General features: G+C 36.4%; 1 protein-coding gene and 1 long non-coding RNA gene across 13 annotated transcripts in view; one reads left to right on the forward strand and one right to left on the reverse strand.

Moving 5' to 3' along the window:
• The window catches only part of PHF8 (PHD finger protein 8), a 111226-nt gene that overhangs the window by 10885 nt on the left and 78339 nt on the right, over positions 1-22002 (reverse strand). For all 12 annotated transcript variants that reach the window (XM_085007974.1, XM_085007978.1, XM_085007976.1 and 9 more), the window contains one exon: positions 11344-11439. In XM_085007974.1, coding sequence (XP_084864100.1) covers positions 11344-11439 — 96 coding nt within the window. The remainder of the gene's footprint in view (positions 1-11343; positions 11440-22002) is intronic.
• Positions 16213-21617, forward strand: LOC146394609 (uncharacterized). Its single transcript, XR_014835491.1, has 2 exons — positions 16213-16310; positions 16958-21617. It is a non-coding gene; the product is annotated as an uncharacterized LOC146394609 (long non-coding RNA).

Raw genomic sequence — 22002 nt, forward strand, 5'->3', positions numbered from 1 at the left:
GGGGAAAAAAACCTATAAAAGACATTTTGTAGGGACAGTTGAGAAAATCTGAGTATGGGCTGGGTTATCAGAAGATCTTAGGGAACTATTAACTGTTAAGCAAAACAAAGGTTCAAATTATGTATGTTACATAAGTTCAAATTAAGTATGGTTACGTAGAGGGGCGTTCTTAAGAGATACTGAAGAACTAAGGGGTAAAATACTGTGTTACGATGGCTGCCTATTACTTTGAAGTGGCTCAGCAAAAACTATAGGTAGATATAGATATTGAAGCAAATATAGCAAAATATTACAACTGTAGGACCTAAGTATTGAGAATATGGATGTTTGTGTGCTTTCCTTCTACATTAATGTATGTTTAAAAATTCTCATAAAAATTTTTACATAATAAATGAGATTAAGAGATTATAATAACCAAATAAAATGCATACTCCTTGAATAGATCCTGGTTTAAATAAACAAATTATAAAAGATAATTTTTTTCTCACATTATCATACTCCATCATAAGTGACTAGTTATAGTTCCCAGTGCTATACAGCAGGATCTCATTGCTTATCCATTCCAAAGGCAATAGTTTGCATCTATTAACCCCAAATTCCCAATCCATCCCACTCCCTCACCCTCCTCCTTGGCAACCACAAGTCTGTTCTCCATGCCCATGATTTTCTTTTCTGTGGAAAGGTTCATCTGTGCCATATATCAGATTCCAGATATAAGTGATATCATATGGCATTTGTCTTTCTCTTTCTGACTCACTTCACTTAGTACACATGTATGTGTAACTGGGTCACCTTGCTGTGTAGTAGAAAATTGACAGAACACTGTAAACCAGCTATAATGGAAAAATAAATATCATTATAAAAATAAAAATAAAAAAATAAAAGATAATTTTGGTACAATTAGGGGAAATTTGAATAAGGACTTGGTATTAAATGATATTAGGAAATGTAACTTTACTGCTCCACATTTCTAATTATTGGAGAAATGCAAATCAAAACTATAATGAAGTACTACCTCACACTGGTCAGATGGCCAAAATTAAAAAGTCTATAAATGACAGATGCTTGAGAGGATGTAGAGAAAAGGGAATCCTCCTACACTGTTGGTGGGAATGTAAGTTGGTGCAGCCACTATGGGAAACGATATGGAGTTCCCTCAAAAAACTAAAAATAGAATTACCATATGATCCAGCTATTCCACTCCTGGGCATATATCCAGACAAAACTATAATTCAAAAAGATAACATGCACCTGTATGTTCATAGCAGCATTCACAATAGCCAAGACATGGAAACCACCTAAAGGTCCATCAATAGATGAACTGATAAAGAAGATGTGTGTGGGGGGGGTGTACACACACACATACACACAAAATGGAATTCTACTCAGCCATCAAAAAGAATGAAATAATGTCACTTGCAGCAACATGGACATCATAGTAAGAGAAATCAGAAAGAGAAAAACAAGTACCATATGATATTACTTATATGTGGAATCTAACATATGACAAAAATGAACTTATCTACAAAACAGAAACAGACTCATGGACATAGAGAACAGACTTGTGGTTGCCAAGGAGGAAGGAAAAGTAGTGGAAAGACAGACTGAGAGTTTGAGGTTAGCAGATGCAAACTATTAAATATAGAATGGATAAACAACAAGGTCCTACTGTATAGTACAAAGAACTACATTCAATATCCTGGAATTGATAAGGAAATGGAATAGAATATAAATATTGGAAAATTTTGGAATAGGAATGGAAAAGAATATAAAAAACAATGTGTCACTTTGCTATATAACAAAAATTAACACAACACTGTAAATCAATTATATTTCAATTTTTTAAAATGTTACTTAGGCATCAAATAATGGTACTTTAGTTATGGAAGAAAATGCCATTTTCATTGAGATGCATATTTAGTATGTCATGATGGATGACATCAGCAACAATGGCAAAGTTAAGGACCTCCAAAAATTCACTTCTGAATTAAAACAATGAAAACACTGGCAAAAATTGTCAGAATAAACTTTTTCAGAACTCTGGAAATTAATTAAAAATTTATAGCAACCCAGAAAGCATTTATTTAGGAAAAAGAGCTAAATCACGGTAAAAGCAGTGAGCTTTGAGGCATTTTTAACTTGCCCTAGACCCATTCATTTCTCCCCAGCTCAGTGATAGCCTTGAAAAATAACAACTCACATTCCCTGCAATGTAGGGAGTAGAAAATCAGCTGGAGCTTACTTTGAAAGCCTAGTACTAAAAGCTTCTCCCTGGGGAGCATTTATCAAAAATATTTAAAGGCAAGTGCTCTATGTCACAGCTGCTTAAGGTGAGAGATAACAGTTGTGGCAAACAATAGACCAACTTAAAAGCTGAAAAGGAAAAGTTGAGGAATAAGATATTCACTGGGGGTCAGAAAAACTACCACATATTTCTGGTATTTTGGGGAATCTAGAAAACCATATGCATGCATAGGAGCTATGTGCCTGATTAGGAAACACTTGAGAAATCCTAGGCCCTCACCACTGGCTGACTTTGAGGCTCTGTAAGGCAGGAAGTGAAAGCTAAGGCAGAGTTCAAAATTGCCTGCCTGAGTGCTGAAGACACATCCCAACACGCCCATAGAACCCCTTGTCAAGCACTGGGAGATTTATTGACAGGTATTGAAGGAATGTGTCCAATCATTAGCTGACCACTAAACTAAATTTCTACTTTGGAGACATTTCTGATTTAATTTTGCAAATAAACAAACAATAAGTAGCAACAAAACAAATCCAAGAGAGTGAAGTGGAGAGTATCTGATTTCCAGAATTGCCACATTATTTAAAATGTTGTTTACAAAAAATTAGAAAGTACGTAAAAAAACAAGAAAGGATAGCCACACACAAGGAAAAAGTAATCAATGAAAACTCTCCCTGACTTCCTAAACAAATTTGGACCTACTAGACAAGGTGTTTATACCACCTATTGCTTTTTTAATTTTCTGTCCACATCCACGGCATGCAGAAGTTCCCAGGCCAGGGATCAAACTTGAGCCACAGCAACAACAATGCTGAATCCCTAACAGTTAGGCCACCAGAGAACTCCTATACCACCTATTTCAAAGAGGTTCAAAGAGCTAGAGAAGATAATGTCTAAACAACTAAAGGAGAGTATGAGAATGATGTTTCATCAAATAAAGAATACCAATAAACAGACAGAAACTATAAAAAGGAATCAAATATATATTTTAGAGTTGAAAGGTAACTTAAATGAAAATATTGCTAAAGGGTTTCAAAAGAAGATTTGAACAGGTTGAAGGAAGAATTAGTGACCTTGAAGACAGATCAACTGAGATTATCCAGTCTGATGAGCAGAAAGAAAGAATGAGGAAAATGAGTTAAGCCAAAGGGACCTGTGGGACGTGATCAAATTTACCAATATATGCATATGGGATTCTCAAAAGGAGAGAGAAAAAGATGTAGAAAGAATTCTGAAGAAATAATGGCTGAAGCTTTTTCAAATTTGATTAAAAATTAATCTCCATATCCAAGAAGTTCAACAAACTTCAAGTTAGATAAATTCAAAAAGACTATATGTCATAACCAAAGAGAGGATCTTGAAATCAGCAAAAGAGAAATCATAACGTAAAAAAGATTCTCAGTAAGATTGAGTTCACTGATCATCTGAAATCACGGAGGATAAAAAGCAGTAGATTTATATTCAAAACACAAGAAGAAAATCACTGTCAACCAAGAATTCTAAATCCAGGAGTTCCCATTGTGGCGCAGTGGAAACAAATCTGACTAGGAACCATGAGGTTGCAGGTTCGATCCCCAGCCTCGCTCAGTGGGTTAAGAATCTGGCGTTGCCATGAGCTGTGGTATAGGTCACAGACGCAGCTCAGATCTGGTGTTGCTGTGGCTCTGGCGTAGGCCAGCAACTGCAGCTCTGATTAGACCCCTAGCCTGGGAACCTCCATATGCCATGCATGTGGCCCTAAAAAGACAAAAAGACAAAAAAAAAAAGAAAAAACCAAAAATTCTAAATCCAGCAGAACTATCCTTTGAAAATGGAGAAATAAGGATATTCCCAAATAAACAAAAACAGAGAATTCATTGTTAGCAGGCCTGCCCTATAAGAAATACTAAAGGGAGCTCTTCAGGTTAAAATGGAAGGATACTATACAGTAAATCAAATCCACATGAAGGAAGCACTAGTAGGAGTTCCCACTGTGTCTCAGTGGTAACAAACCTAACTAGTATCCATGAAGATGTGGGTTCAATCCCTGGCCTCACTCAGTGGGTTAAGGATTGGCATTGCTGTGAGCTGTGGTACAGGTTGCAGACATGGCTTAGATCTGATATTACTGTGGCTGTGGCATAGACCAGCAGCTGCAAGTCCAATTTGACTGCTAGCCTGGGAACTTCCATATACTGCAGGTGCAAAGCACTAGTAAAGGCAACTACATAGTTAAATATAAAAGGAAATATAAACATATTTTCATTGTATCTCATTTCTTATCCTAATTAAAATGGCAGCTGCATAATGCAGTGATTATAACACTATGCTCACAGATACAAAATTTATAAAGACATAATCTGTGAGAGTAATGATATAAAGGTTAAAAGGAATGGAACTATATAGGAGCAAAGATCTTGTATACTACTAAAGTTGATATTCATCTGAATTAAAACTGTATGAATTGATATTAATGTTAATCCCCAGGACAATCACTAATAAAATAATTCAAATATATATGGAAAAGAAAAAAATTAAAATGGGACACTAGAAAATAACGATTAAACACAAAAGAAGGCAGTAAAAATGGAAAAACTGAGGAACAAAAAAAAGAGTAAGACAGAGAAAACCAACAGAAAAATGGACAACATAAACCCTACTTTCTCAGTTATTGATTACACTGAATTAAATTCTCCAATTAAAAGGTAGAGATTGGCATTATGGATTAAAATCCATAATCTTACTATATGTTATCTTCAAGACACACACTTCAGATTCATAACTAAACTAATATCAGAAAAAATAGGCTTAATTGTCTAAGGTTAAAACTTGTTATAAGAAAATAAGGACATTTTATAATAATAAAAAGGTCAATTGATCAAGAAGATATGAGAAATATAAACCTATATGCACCTAACAAGAGAGGCCTAAAATACATAAAGCAAAAACTAGCTGAATTGAAGGGATAATCAGATAATTCAACAATAACAATAATGGGGTATTGATGGAGATTTCAATACCCCATTTTTCTCTAATGGATAGGACAATTAGAAGATTAGCAAGGAAACAGAAATGTCATGATGTCCAAAATTTCCCTTAAGAGGCCTTAGGGAAAAAAATAAAGGATGAAATAAATAGAGTAAAATGTTAGTTATTAATCTGGGTGATAAGTATATGTGTATTTATGATACTAATCTCTTTAATTTTGTATATATTTGGACTTTTTCATAACAAGAATTTTTTAAACATAAAGGAAAAAGATTGACTATTAATGTGCTTGTAACCGTGTTAATTTATCATAGCAATATAGCATATTTAACCCTTACAAGGCTAATTTCATCATCCCTGTTTACTCTTTTAAATTAATTTAAAATGAATTCCCCACAAAATTCCATTAGGATTTTGATTTGGGATAAGTGTTAAACATATACATTAATTAAATGACCCTTTACAAATGCCATTCTTTGTAATCAGGCCCATGCTGTACCTTATTTATTCAGGCCTTCTTTTATGTTGCTCAGTAATGTTTTGAAGTTTTCTTCATGTAGGTTTCACACATCTCTTCTTAAGATAATTCTTGGGTACTTTATATAACTATTGTTACTGTCCCCTTTGGTGTATTATGGTTATTACTGATATACGGCAATTCTTGATTCTTGGATATGTGGTTTACATCCAGTGATTATCCAATTTATTGAATTCTCATATTAATTTTAAGTTTTTTGGTTGATTCTCTTGCATTTTCTAATTATACAATCATATCATTTCCTTCACTTGTCAAATACTTATTAAACATTTCCCATGTGTCAGGCACTCTGCAAGTTGCTAAAGATTCAATGATCAACAAAAATAATCATGATTCCCACCCTTAGGGTGCCTCATATCATGACAGTTTGGTCTCAATTTCTAATAGTTACAGTTCTTATTTGTGCTTCATTCCTAATTATGCTGTCTAGAACTTCTACAGCAATGCTAAATAACAGAAGTGATAATGTGTATATTTGTCTTATTCCTGATTTTAATGGGAATATCTTTAGTAGACTGCCTCAATCTTTTAGGTGTTAAGAATCCACTTTGAAAATGTGATAAAAGTTATTATTAGCTTTCTCTCTAGAGAAATATACATGTATATATGCATATACTTACATGAAAAATATAGCAGTGTTAATTATCTGCTCTCTTAATAGGGAAACAATGGATAAGATCACCTTTTAACATAGGAATAGTCATTTTTTTTTAATGTATTTATTTATTTATTTATTTATTTTTAATTTTTTTTTTTTTTTTTGCCTTTTTGTCTTTTGTTGTTGTTGTTGCTATTTCTTGGGCCGCTCCCGCGGCATATGGAGGTTCCCAGGCTAGGGGTCGAATCGGAGCTGTAGCCACCGGCCTACGCCAGAGCCACAGCAACGCAGGATCCGAGCCGCGTCTGCAACCTACACCACAGCTCACGGCAACACCGGATCGTTAACCCACTGAGCAAGGGCAGGGACTGAACCCGCAACCTCATGGTTCCTAGTCGGATTCGTTAACCACTGCGCCACGACAGGAACTCCTGGAATAGTCATATTTTTATGTAGAATGAAGAAAAAGTACCATAAATAAATTACACATATATTTGACTATTTCTTACTCTATAAGAAAGGCATCTGAAAAATCTTGAAGACCTACATGAATAAATGGGCAAAGGTCAGAAACAAAATTTACAAAAGACGAAATTATAATGCTAATACAAACATATAGGATAGGAAATGTCTAACTAAAGAAATGCAAATTATATCAGTGAGATGCTGTTGTTTGCTTACAAATTACCAAAGATCAAAAAATACCATGATAGGGTGTTCCCACTGTGGCGCAGCAGAAACAAATCTGATTAGGAACCATGAGGTTGCGGGTTCAATCCCTTGCCTTGCTCAGTGGGTTAAGGATCCAGTGTTGCCATGAGCTGTGGTGTAGGTTGCAGTGTGGCTGGGATCCCGTGTTGCTGTGGCTGTGGCATAGGCCGGCGGCTACAGCTGCGATTAGACCCCTAGCCTGGGAACATCCATATGCCGCAGGTGCAGCCCTAAAAAGACAGAGAAAAAAAATACCATGATAGAATGTAAACTGGTGCAACACCTACGGAGAACAGTATGGAAATTGCTAACAAAACTAAATATAGAACTACCAAATGATCCAGCAATCCCACTCCTGGGCATATATCCAGAGAAAACTGTAATTCAAAAAAATACATGTGCCCCAATGTTCACTTCAGTGTTATTTACAATAGTTAAGAGATGGAAGCAACCTAAATGTCCTCAAAAGAGGAATGGATAAAGAAGATATGGTACATATATAAATGGAGTATTATTCAGCTATAAAAAATGAAAAATGCCATCTGCAGCAACAACGATGGACCTAGAGATTATTATACTAAGTGAAGTCAGTAAAACACACAAAGACAAATACCATATGACATCACTAATATGTGGAATCTAATTTAAAATGATACAAAAGAACTTACTCACAAAGCAGAAATAGACTCAAAGATTTCAAAACCAATCTTATGGTTACCAAAGTGGAAATGTGGGGGGAGGAGGAGGATAAATTAGAAGGTTGAGATTAACATATATACACACTGCTATATATAAGATAGATAAGTAACAAGGACCTATTGTACTGCACAGGGAAATCTACTTAATATTGTGTAATAACCTACATGGGGAAAATAATCTGAAAAGGAATGGAGATTTGTACATGCAAAACTAATTCACTTTGATGTACACCTGAAACTAATGCAACATTTTATGTCAACTATACTCCAATAAAATTTAATTTTTAAAAAAATGCCAATTTACCCCCACATGAAAAAAAAATCATGATAGTGACTGCTTGTATTCAACCCAGTATCATTCCCCCTTTTTTGCTTACTAATAAAAATTATTTTTTGTGGAACAATAATGTACCTAATTAAAGACTACATTTCCTGGCCTTTCTGGCAGATAATCTTGACCATATGATGCAATTTCAGCCACAAAGACACTTTTTAAAAAGTGGAACTTTTTTTTTTTGCCATACTCATGGCATGTGGAATTTCCCAGGCCAGGGATCGAACCTGTGCCACAGGTGCAGCAATGCCAGATCCTTAACCCACTGCGCCAAAAGGGAACTTCCTAAAAAATGGAACTTAAAACTCCTTGGGGAGGGGTGTTCAGCAGGCCTATTCCTTTTTTCCCTTTGCTCTTCTCTTCTTCCTGACTGCAGCTCAAACCCTTCCACTGGAGGTAAAGCAGCCATCTTGTGACCAAGAATGCCTGAGAGATTCATAGGCAGACACTATTCCTAACTACATGCTCAAACCCATAAAGATTCATAAACAAGTACTCTCACACATGGCTGGTGGGAGTAGAAACTAGTAAAATCTTTCTGGAAAACAATTTGGCAATACATATCAAGAGCTTTTAAAACATTCATATTAACAAGCTGTATTGGCAAGAGTATAGGGAAATAGGCACTCTCATGCTTTGCTTGTGGAGCAATCTCTAACATGTAATTGTTAAGTAAGAAAAACAAAGCATGCTTCCAATTAAGAAAGAGAGGGAAAGAAAATATATACATGTATTTATTTGTATGTGCATATATACAAATATTTCATGCATATCCTTTTATCTATTTGTATATGCACATCTAAAAGGATATGCTTGAAGCCTGGTAACAGTGGATGACTCCGGGTGAGGAACTGGAAGGCTGTGGAACAGGGGTGGGAGGGAGACTTTTCACTGGATATCCTTATATACTTGGCCTTTCAAGAGTTTCATGGGAATCTATCCTAAGTTTATAAACAGAGATACAAATACTTACATATAAAAATGTTCACTCCTGCGGCTCGGATGCCCTGTTGCTGTGGCTGTGGCAGAGGCTGACAGCTGTAGCTCCAATTAGATCCCTAGCCTGGGAACCGCCATAAGTCATGGGTGTGGCCCTAAAAAGCAATTAATTAATTAAAGTGTTCACTGCAAATATTATCACTAATTGTAAAAACTTGGCAATAAGCTAAATGCCTCACATTAGAGAAGTTAGGTAAATCAGGTATATCCATGGAATGTTTTGTAGCCATTAAAATCGTATTTATAAAAATGGCATAGAGACATGCTTAAGATAGAATATTAATTTTAAAGGCCAGATATGTTTACTGGTTTTTAACTTTTGCAGTCAACTTCTAGTCAACATAGAGAATTAATCACAAGACAATGTTAACAACTTTGATCATGCAAAAGTACAGCTTATAGAAGGTTGGAGGAAGGAAGAAAGAATAGCAGCACTAATGTCCAATGTCTATATCTTAGGAAGTGGGTAATCAAGAGAAGAAGAAACAGAGGTTAAGTTGATAAATCAAGAAATGGTGCTATAAACCCTATTATCTAAAGTTTTGGAAGCAACTACCAGAACAATGAAAACTAAGTTTGCCTCTCAGGCATGGGATTGGAAGCAGAGAAAGCAGAGGCAGAAGACCATTGCATTTCATCCTAAACTCCTTTGCACTATTTTATTTGCTACCAGATATACACATTATTTTGATTAAAAGACATTTTTTTTTGGCTGTGTCCATGGCATGAGGAAGTTCCCAGGCCAGGGATCAAACCCTCCCCACAGCAGTGACCCAAGTCACTGCAGTGACAACACTGGATCCTTAACCCACTGCACCACCAGGGAACTCCTAAAAGGTAAAAAAAATGTTAAAGTTGGCTATATGACTGTGATTTCTGCCATAAAAAGAAAAATGCATAGGAAAAAAAGACTAGGAGGAAACACATCAAAACATTAAGAGTGGTTGCTTCTGGGTGGAAGAATAATGCATGATATCTTCTTTACACTTTCCTCTATTTTCTGTATTTTTCCATATTTTCTATTATTAATCAGCCAGAATGTATAGAAGAAAATAAAATCAGAAAATAGGCCTGAAGAAAGAAAAAAATATTTACTTGATTGACTCACTAAGAGAACACTTCCAAGGACTGCCCTGTCATCACACTCCCCCAATCCCAAGCAAATACTAGAAAGGCCAAATAAGGCTGGATGTGGACAGTGGGCCTTTTAATTCCTGGGGAACCACAGTGGTACTGTGATGCCAGCACCCTCTGTGGCAGACTATTGCAGTAATGGCTCTCAATTTGCTCAAGTGTCCTTACATGCACAGGAGGATTTTGCAGTTCCCACTCTCAAGAGATAGAATCTATCTCGCCATTCCTGGAATTGGCTTGGCCATGTAACCTGCTTTGGTCAATGGGACAATATAAAATATGACATGCAGAGGCTTGAAAAGTGCTTGCACATTGAAGCTTGTCCTATCTTGCTGTTGGACACCCTTCTGCTACCTTGTGAAAATGCTTAGGCTGGTCTCCTGGTGGGTGAAAGACCATATATAAAAAGACCCAAGCCACCCCAAATTTAGTCCCAGACCCAAGGGAGACTTTCTTAGACCATCCAGCCCTAGGCAATCTGGTTCAGACTAGAATAACGACTCAACCAACTGAAAGAATCATGAGAAATGATCAACTGTTTTGTAAGGCACTAAGTTTGGGGTAGTTTGATAAGCAGCAAAAGCTAACTGACATACCCAGCCAGTGAGACAAATAAAATTCATTATCCTCTGAATTCTATATTCAACTCAATAATCATTCTTCCTTATTTCCTCAGAGATGGCATCTCAGCCAGTACAGGTGACAATCTAAGGAGTCTTAGGCTTTGTAGAGCTCAACAGTTGGCAGAATTTTCCTCCACTGACAACATGATTATTGCCAAAGGGCCTGGATGATGGTAGTAGAATGTTCTCAGGAGTCTTAGACTGCTTGTTGAAGTCTGCTCAAGGACTTTTCTTTTTATCTTAAGCCATATAATATCAAAAGCAACATACTCCATTATCTCTGGTTTTGCTGATCTGAGTGCATGAACTGTATCTTATTGACCATTTTTGCTCCAACACGTAACATGGTACCCGGCACACAGTAGGCACTCATCAAATGTTTGCTGAATAAACAAATGAATGACTGAATCATATCTTCCTATATTAAATATCCCACTTACCCCAGTCTATTTTTCCCCCAACCATCCCCACAGAGTTTAAGGACAGAATACTAGATCACCTTTAGGACTCCATGGAGCATCATCTGAATTCTTCTTTTTCTTGGGTCGAGATTTCAAAGCAGGATCATCGTCGTCTGACTCCAGAGAAGGGTAAACTGCAGTGAGAGGGAAAATCAGGATAAACTGAGATCTTATCCAGAAGGATTACAACAGAAATGATACCTACTGGGAGTTCCCTTCATGGCTCAGCAGTTAATGAACTTGACTAGGATCCATGAAGATGCCAGTTCAATCCCTGGCCTCGCTCAGTGGGTTAAGGACCTGGCATTCTGGCATTGCTGTGAGCTGTGGTGTAGGTTGCAGACATGGCTCAGATCCCACTTCGTTGTGGCTGTGGCACAGGCTGGCAGCTGTAGCTCCAATTGGACCCCTAGCCTGGGAACTTCCATATGCTGCAGGTACGGCCCTAAAAAGAAAAAAAAAAAGAAAAAAGAAATGATACCTACCTGAGCTCCTCTCCTTCCCCTACAACTGGACCCTTTCCTTAATCCATACTCTACTGCAGGAATTCCTGAATATGCCACATACTTTTCATGTCTTTCTACTTTTGCACCCTTGCTGCAGATGTCCCTCTCCAAGCATCACCTAACTCTGATTTCACTCACTCAATATCCATTTAGCAAGTAAATTCATGAGTTAATGACCCTACAAAATTCAGCTTTAGATTCACTTCCAAAAGAAGCCTTCCCTCTCCTCTTAATCTCATTCCGATGCCTCCTCAACTCTCCATAGTATCCTGTGCATACCTCTACTGGTATTGTTATAGAAATTAAGAGATAACTAGTAAATCTGTCACCCTCAATTTATTGTGAGGGCAAGGACATGTATTACTTGATTTTAAACTACGGAAGCCAAACACAATGCAGAGTAGGTGCTCAGGGTTTGCTGAATTAATAGAAAAAGAAATGGTACACATATTCACACAAAGGGAGCAAAAAAACCACTTAGGCTAAATGGAAACATTACTGGAATTGAATGATGTGAATGATAAAACACACATATACAAGTATCTCATCCTATACAAATACATACAAACATCCAGTTTTATCATATACTTGCAACATCTACATGATTTAATGGGAAGATCTAAAAAGGTCCTACTGATGAGGTCAAACCATGCTGCTGCTAAACCTAAAAGAGAAGCAAAGTGAGAGTAAAAATTTCCTCCTAATGACTACTTCCATCCTCCTTAAAGATCAGCTTCAAATTTATCTAGAATTTTACTTCATTAGAGAGATCCAATCTCTCACTGTAGGAAAATGAATGCTTTTTTTCAGGTCTTCCTCCTTGAACAAAGAAGTAAAAACTCTGCCTCCTGACTCATTAAAAAAATTTTTTATAAGAAGGGTCATTAATTGTTCCTAGAAAGAAATGACTACTGGAAGCAGAGTTCTTTAAAAAAGGTCCCTTCCCTACTACCCTAATGGCCGCCAATGTTATTTTGTTGAGTTTGAAAGGTTTTTCCACCTAAAGGGAAGAAAAAGTATGGTATAGTAGAAAGACCTTGAATCTCAGGATCAATTACTTTGAAATCCTGGACTGACCCACTAGCTTTGTAGCCTAGGAGAAATTCTGTAAGAAATTCTACCTTCTCTCATAAAATTGAAATAATAGAGGCTACTTCTTTGTAAAGTTCTAAGGATTGAGAGATAATATGTATAAAGTAACATACAAACATTATAAGTTTCATGTCTTATTGAAGATGGAATAAGATGTAGATAGTAATTAATTCTAGATATTTAAAGGAAATGCAAGTTAAATATGCATTACTAAAAATGTAAGAGTGAGAGGAGTAATGTCCCTCTGAAAAATGATGGAGTTGGGAGCTCCAAGGATCTGTCCCAACACTGAAACAGCAATTAAGCTGTCAAAAACTGTAAATCAACTTTTGGGGTCTCAAGAATCCAATTAAAAACTCAGAACAACTGCACCCATGGCATATGGAGGTTCCCAGGCTAGGGGTCTAATTGGAACTGTTGCTGTTGGTCTATGCCAGAGCCACAGCAACACCAGATCCGAGCTGCATTTGCCACCTACATCATAGCCACGGCAATGCCAGATCCTTAACCCACTGAGCAAGGCCAGGGATCGAACCCACAACCTCATGGTTCCTAGTTGGATTTGTTTCTGCTGCACCACGACAGGAACGCCTGATTTTTTTCTTTTGTCTACTCACAATCTGCTATTGAATCCCTCTAGTGAATCTTTTATTCAAGCCATTGTACTTTTCAGCTCCAAAATTTCAAAATTCCAAAGTTTGGTTTGGGTTTTTGTTTTGTTTTTTGTTTGTTTGCTTGTTTAGGGCCGCACCCATGGCATATGGAAATTCCTGGGCTAGGAGTCAAATCAGAGCTGCAGCTGCTGGCCTGTGCCACAGTCACAGCAACATGGGATCTGAGCAGCATCTGTGTCTTACATCACAGCTCATGGCAACACTGGATCCTTAACCCACTGAGCAAGGCCAGGGATCAAACCTACATCCTCATGGATACTAGTCAAGTTCATTACCCCTGAGCTGCGATGGGAACTCCCCATTTGGTTTCTTTTTATATTTTCTGTTTCCTTATTGATACTCTCTTTTTTATGGAGACATGGTCTCTTTTACAATATTTAAGTAAGACAGTTGGTTTAAAGTCTTTGTATAGTAAGTCAAATGTCTGGGCTTCCTCATGAACAATTTTTATCAATTTTTTTTCCCTGTAAATGTGGCATACTTTCCTGTTTCTTTGCACGCCTCATAATTTTTTGTTGTTGAAACCTAGACATTTTGAATATTATAATGTGATACCTCTGTAAGTCATATTTTCCTTCCTCTCCAGAGTTTGCTGTTTTTGCTTATTGTGAGCTACAGTTATCCATTTAATGACTTTCCAAATGATTTTTTTGCAAAGGCTGTATTCCTTGTTGTGTGTGGTCACTGAAGTGTCCATTTCATTGCCTCATTTCCTGAGAGATTTCCTGAGAGTTTTCCTTAAATGGCTTATTAAGCAGGCTTTTTCTTTGTTAAGCATTCCCTTTGTTGTTCTAAGTTTTTAATTGGATTCTTGAGACCCCAAAAGTTGATTTACAGTTTTTGACAGCTTAATTGCTGTTTCAGTGTTGGGACAGATCCTTGGAGCTCCCAACTCCATCATTTTTCAGAGGGACATTACTCCTCTCACTCTTACATTTTTAGTAATGCATATTTAACTTGCATTTCCTTTAAATATCTAGAATTAATTACTATCTACATCTTATTCCATCTTCAATAAGACATGAAACTTATAATGTTTGTATGTTACTTTATACATATTATCTCTCAATCCTTAGAACTTTACAAAGAAGTAGCCTCTATTATTTCAATTTTATGAGAGAAGGTAGAATTTCTTACAGAATTTCTCCTAGGCTACAAAGCTAGTGGGTCAGTCCAGGATTTCAAAGTAATTGATCCTGAGATTCAAGGTCTTTCTACCATACCATACTTTTTCTTCCCTTTAGGTGGAAAAACCTTTTTAAAAGACAAAAACAAACGACAAAAAAAAAAAAGAAAGAAAAAAATCATCAAACATGGAGAAAAAAATTATCCAATCTGATGAGCAGAAAGAATAAAGAAAAATGAACAGAGGCAAAGGAACCTTTGGGACACTATCAACCTTACCAACATATTCATATGGGAATGCCAGAAGGAGAGGAAAGTTAAAAAAAGGGCGGGGGGCAGAAAGGCTATATGAAGATACAATGGTACAATGGTCAAAAACTTTCCAAGTTTTATAGAATACATGAAAACATATATCTAAGAAACTCAACATATTCCAAATAACTCAGAGATCTATACTGAGACACATTATATTCAAATTTTCAACAGACAAAGACAAAAGGAAGAGAGGATCTTGAAAGCAGCAAGACAGAAACAACTTGTCATCTACAAAGGATCCACAATAAGATTAACAACCAACCATCATCAGAAACAATGGAGGCCAGAAGGCAGTGGGATTATATATTTAAAGTGTTAAAAGGAAAAAACTGTCAATCAAGAATATATCTGACAAAACTATTCTTCAAAAATGAAGGCAAATTAAGAGATTCTCAAGTAAACAAAGGCTGAGGTAGCTCATCATTAGTAAACTTGCCCTTTAAGAAAAGTTAAAGAGAGTTGTTGAGGCTGAAGTGAAAGGACATTAGAGCATATAAAAACACCAGTAAAAGCAACTACAGAGGTAAATATAAAAGTCAGGATTGTTGTATTTGTAGTTTCTAACTCCTCATTTTGTTTTCTATGTGATTTTAATTTACAATGCATAAAACAATCAATAACTATAAATCTGTATCTATAGGAACTCAATGTTTAAAGATGTAATCTATGATAAAGATCACACACATAGGGTGGGAGAGATGTATAGGAGCAGAGTCTTTGTATGATGTGGAAGACAGATGATATTTATTCAAAATAGACTTTATAAAGTTAGGATATAGAGCCCCTAGTGGCTCAGCGGGTTAAGGATCCAGTGTCGTCACTGCTGTGCTTCGGGTACCTGCTGTAGGGTGTGTTTGATCCCTGGTCTGGGAACTTCTGCATGCCATGGGCACAATTAATTAATTAATTAATTAAGCTAGGATGTTAACTGTAATCCCCAGAGTAGCCACTATAAAAAGTATAAAACATATGAAAAAGAAATAAGTGAGTCAATTTGATATGCTACCCCCTCCCAAATAAATTAAACAAAAGAAATCAGTAACTTAGGAACTGAGGAACAAAAAAGATAAGACATTGAAAACCAAATAACAAAATAGCATAAGTCCTTCCTTATCAGTAATCACCTTTAAATGTAAATGGATTAAATTCAACCTTCAAAAGCAAAGAAAGGTATACTGACTAAAAACATGATTCAGGAGTTCCCGTAGTGGCACAGTGGTTAACGAATCCGACTAGGAACCATGAGGTTGCGGGTTCGGTCCCTGGCCTTGCTCAGTGGGTTAATGATCCGGCGTTGCCGTGAGCTGTGGTGTAGGTTGCAGACGCGGCTCAGATCCTGCGTTGCTGTGGCTCTGGCGTAGGCCGGTGGCTACAGCTCTGATTTGACCCCTAGCCTGGGAACCTCCATATGCCGCGGGAGCGGCCCAAGAAATAGCAACAACAACAACAACAAAAGACAAAAGACAAAAAAAAAAAAAAAAACATGATTCAACTGTATATTATGTATGAGAGACTCACATTAGGTCCAAAGAAACAACTACACTGAAAGTGAAAGCATGGGAAAAGACATCCATGCAAATAGTAACCAAAAAAAGAGAGCTAGGGCTATACTAGGCTATACTAATATCCGACAAAAGAGAATTTAATGGCAAAGTTGTTACAGGATGTAAAGAAGGGTATTACATAGTAATAAAAGGATAAAAGGGTCATTCAATCAGAACACATAAAGCAAATATTGATAGAACTGAAGGGAGAAACTGTTCTACAATAATAGAGACTTCAATATCTCACTTTCAATAGTGAATAAGACATCCACACAGAAGATCAATAAGGAAATGGAATACTTGAAGAACACATAAACCAACTAGACCTAATAAACATATATAGAAAACTTGAAAACTTCAGGAGTTCCCTGGTGGCTCAGTGGGTAATGGATCCAGCATTGTCACTGCTGTTCATTGCTGTGGCATGGGTCTGATCCCTGGCCTGGGAGCTTCTATATGCTCCAACCAAAACAAAAAAAAATAAAACAAACAAAAACTTTACCTGGAAAACAGCATAATACACATTTTTCTCAAGTACATGTGGAACATTCTCTAGGATAGACCATGCTTTAGCATACAAAACAAAGTCTCAAAAAATTTTAAGAGAATGAAATCATATAAAGTATCTTCTCCAAAAACAATGGAATAAAACTAGAAATCAGTAACAGAACTGGAAAATTCATAAATAGGTAGAAATGAAACAAAATATTCTGAAAATAATCAAACAGATCAGAGAATAAAATCAAGAATGTGATTAGAAAAACTTTGAAATGAATGAACACCAAAACAAAACATACCAAAGCTATGGGATGCAGCAAAAGCAGTGCTCAGAGAGGCATTTATACATGTAAATACATACCTTATAAAAAAAGAAGAAAGATTTCAAACCAGTAATCTAACTTTACACCTTAAGAAAACAGAAAAAGAACAAACCAAACCTGAAGCTAACAGAAGAAAGGAAATAACAAAGACTTAGGCAGAGATAAATGAAATAGAGAAAAGAAAGACAATAAATAAAATCAACAAAATCAAAATTTGGTTCTTTGAAAGAAGATCAAGAAAATAGCCAGGAATTCCCGTTGTGGCTCAGTGGTTAATGAACCTGACAAGTATCCATGAGGATGTGGGTTTGATCCCTGGCCTCCAACTGGCCCCCTAGCCTGGGAAACTCTATGTGCCATGGGTGAGGCCCTAAAAAGACAAAAAAAAGAAAGAAAGAAAAGAAAATAGTTAAATACTTAGCCAAACTAATAAAGAAGAAGAAAGAGAACATATAGACATCTAAAATGAAAAATGAAAGTGGGAACATTACTGCAGAATTTACAGAAATAAAATGAATTATAAGAAATGACTATGGGAGTTCCTGTCATGGCTCAGTGGTTAGCAAATCCAACTAGGAACCATGAAGTTGCGGGTTCGATCCCTGGCCTCGCTCAGTGGGTTATGGATCTGGTGTTGCCGTGAGATGTGGTTTAGGTGGCAGACGCAGCTCAGATCTGGCATTGCTGTGGCTGTGGTGCAGGCTGGTGGCTACAGCTCCAATTAGACCCCTAGCCTGGGAACCTCCATGTGTTGCGGGTACAGGCCTAGAGAAAAGACAAAAGCAAAAAACAAACAAACAAACAAAAAACCAACAAAGAATTGACTATGGAGAAATTCCTAGAAGCATATGAACTAAACTGACTGAAGAAGAAATGGAAAATCTCAACTAGTCTATAACACGTACAGAGATTGAAGTAGAAATCAAAAAGCATCCAACAAAGAAAAGTTCAGGACCAGATGGCTTCACTGGTGATTTCTACCAAAAAATAGAAAAACAGAGAAGAGAATACATGTTAATTATTTCTACAAGGCCCTAATACCAAAGCCAGAAAAAGATACTATAGGGAAAGGAAACCACAGACAATATGCTTTATGAATATTGACGTAAAAATCCTCAACGAAATACTAGCAAACCAAATTCAGCAGCTTATTAAAAGGATTATACACCATGACCAACAGGGATGTACCATGTACATAGATTAGAAGATTCAATATATCTAAGGTGACAATTCTCTTGCAGTCCTTGTGTAAAAAAGTTTGGTGGTTCCTCAAAGAATTAAACATAGAATTACCATATGACCCAGCAATTCTACTCCTAGGTATATGCCCAAGAAAAATGAAGAAAACATGTATACAAATGTCTACATCAGCATTATTCATAATAGCCAATAGGTGAAAATAACTCAAATGCCTATTAGTAGATGAATGGATAAACAAACTGTGGTATAGCCATACAATGTAATACTACTCAACTATAAAAAGAAACAAAATAACAATAGATCTTGTAACTTGGATAAACCTTAAAAATATTATGGTAAGTGAGAAAAGCCAGACACAAAAGGTCACATACTATATGATTACTTTTATATGACATATCCATAATAAACCCATATGAACAGAAAGCATATTGGTGGTTAGCAGGGGATGGGGGGGACATAGGTAACAATTATTAATGGATCCAGTATATTTTTCTGGGGCCATGAAAATGTCATAGAAACAGAGAGAGGTGGTGAAGTATACACTTTAAAATGTTTAATTACATGTAATATGAATTTCATCTCTGTAAAAATATAAAGATTACAATCCTCTCTGCATTGATTTATATATTTTAACTTAATTCCAATCAAAGTCCTAGCAGAAGTTTTGTGGATTCAGACAAACTGATTCTAAAATTTATATGGAGTAATGATAACTTGATCCCCTTGCTGTACAGTGGGGGAAAAAAAAAGAATGTGAAATGAGAAAAAAAAAAAACCTAAAAAAAAATAAAAATGAATGAAACAATTCAGAAATAGATCCACACAAATATGGCCAATTGATCTTTGACCAAAGTACAAATGCAAGTCAATAGAAAAATAGAAACAGTGAACTTCAACCTAAACATAATACTGTAAAAATTTAGTCAAAATGGATCATGCATAGAAATGTAAAACCTAAAACCTAAAACTGTAAAATTTTTAGGTGAAGAAAAGGAGGAAATTATGACCTGAGTTTACACAAAGAATTGTTACTTAGCAAATAATGCCATTTGCAGCAACATGGTTGGACCTAGAGATTATCATACTAAGTGAAGTCAAAGACAATTAATATATGAGATTCTAACATGTAGAATCTCATTAAAATGATATAAAAGAACTTATTCACAAAACAGAAACAACTCAAAGATTTCAAAACCAGACTTATGGTTACCAAAGGGTAACCTCCCACTGGTGGGAGGGATAAATTAGGAGGTTGTGATTAACATATACACACTACTATATATAAAATAGATAAATAACAAGGACCTACTAAATAGCACAGGGAAATCTACTCAATACTCTCATAACCTATATGAGAAAAGAATCTGAAAAAGAGACACATGTATATGCATAACTGATTCACGTCGCTGTATACCTGAAACACGACATTTTAAATCAACTATACTCCAATAAAATCTTTTTTAAAAGAGCTGTTAAGTAAGACAATAAAAGCATAAGCCATAAAAGATAAAACTGATAAATTGGACTTTCTAGAAAGTGAAAGTGTTTATGCTATGAAAAAAAATGTTAAGAGAATAAAAGATAAACTAAAGATTGGGAGAAAATATTTACAAATCACATATCTGACAAGAGACTTGAATTCAGACCATATAAAGAACTTTCAAAGTTCAATAGTTAAGGAACAACCCAATTTTTAAAAAGGTAGTAGTTGTCCAAACAATCTTTTTAAAGACATTTCAAAAAAGAGTATATTTGTATGAGTGGCAAATAAATGCACAAAAAGATGTTCAACATCATTAGCCATTAGATGAGCCACTAAATGAGTTATCACTATATATTTATTAGGATGGCTATTTTTTGTTTGTCTGTTTAGGGTCATACCCACAGCATATGGAAGTTCCCAGGCTAGGGGTCGAATTGGAGCTATAGCTGCCGGCCTACACCACAGCCACAGCAATGCCACATGTGCAACCTACACCACAGCTTACAGAAACTTTAACCCACAGAGCAGGTCCAGGGATCAAACCTGCATCCTCATGGATATCAGCTGGGTTCTTTACCACTGAGCCGTAACAGGAACTTCCAGGATGGCTATTTTCAGTATACCGACAATACGAAGTGCTTAATGAGTATGTGGAGCAACTGGAACTCTCACACATTGCTGATGGGAATATAAAATGGAACAATCACTCTGGAAAACAGTTTGGCAGTTCCAATACAGTTAAAGCATCCATTGCCCACACAGTTCAGGAATCCCATTCCTAGGTATTTACTCTAGAGAAATAAAAACTCATGTTCGCACAAAAGCCTGTTCACAGCAGTTCAATTTATAATCACCCAAAGCTTTAAACAATTGAAATATCCTTCAATGGGTAAATGGATAAAGAAACTGGTAGGTCCATACAATGGAATACTACTCTTCAATAAAAGGAACAAGGTATTGATATGCAACAACATGGATGAATCTTTTTTTTTTTTTTTTTGTCTTTGTAGGACTGCACCTGTGGCATATGGAAGTTCCCAGACTAACTCTGAGTCAAATTGGAGCTATAGCTGCTGGCCTATGCTACAGCCACAGCAGCACCAGATCTGAGCCACATTTGTAACCTACACCATAGCTCACGGCAATGGCGGATCCTTAACCCACTGAGCAAGGCCAGGGATCGAACTCACGTCCTCATGGACACTAGTCAGGTTAGTGCCACAATGGGAACTCAATGGATGAATCTTAATGGCATTATTCTGAGTACAAGATGTCAGTCTCAAAATATTACATACTATATAATTCCATTTATATGATACTCTGGCAAAGGCAAAACCACAGTAATGGAGAATAATGACTGCCAGGAGTTAAGGGTGGAGGGAAGGTATGACTAGTAAGGAGTAACATATGGGACTTTCTGGGGTGGTTCTGTGTTCTAGTCATTGTGGTAGTGGTTACAAGAATCTAAGTGTGTATACAGCAACAAAGCCAGTTTTACCTAATGTTAATTTTAAAAATCCTTTTTCAAATGGGAAGACAAACTGAAAATAAATGAACATGGAGTTCCTGTTGTGGCTCAGTGGTTAACGAACCCGACTAGCATCCATGAGGACGTGGGTTCAGTCCCTGGCCTTGCTCAGTGGGTTAAGGATCCGGCACTGATGTGAGCCGTGGTGTAGGTCACAGATGCAGCTCGGATCCCGTGTTGCTGTGGCTGTGACATAGGCTGGTGGCTACAGCTCCGACTGGACCTTCACCCTAACCTCCACATGCTGCAATTGAGGCCCTAAAAAGACAAGAAAAGAAAAGAAATGAAGAAAGCTTTCAATTGGAGATGTTGTACAAAGAATATTAAGGAATAAAACCAAACCAGAAATTAATAGTTAATAAATAGCAAACACTAGAGATAATTAGTACATCATCAAATAAAAAACAGC

Source organism: Sus scrofa, chromosome X (genome assembly GCF_054392235.1).
Source record: "Sus scrofa isolate SSC_HxYL_T2T_F1_AM1 chromosome X, Sscrofa_HxYL_maternal_Yorkshire_Landrace_v2.0, whole genome shotgun sequence".
Taxonomy (NCBI): domain Eukaryota; kingdom Metazoa; phylum Chordata; class Mammalia; order Artiodactyla; family Suidae; genus Sus; species Sus scrofa.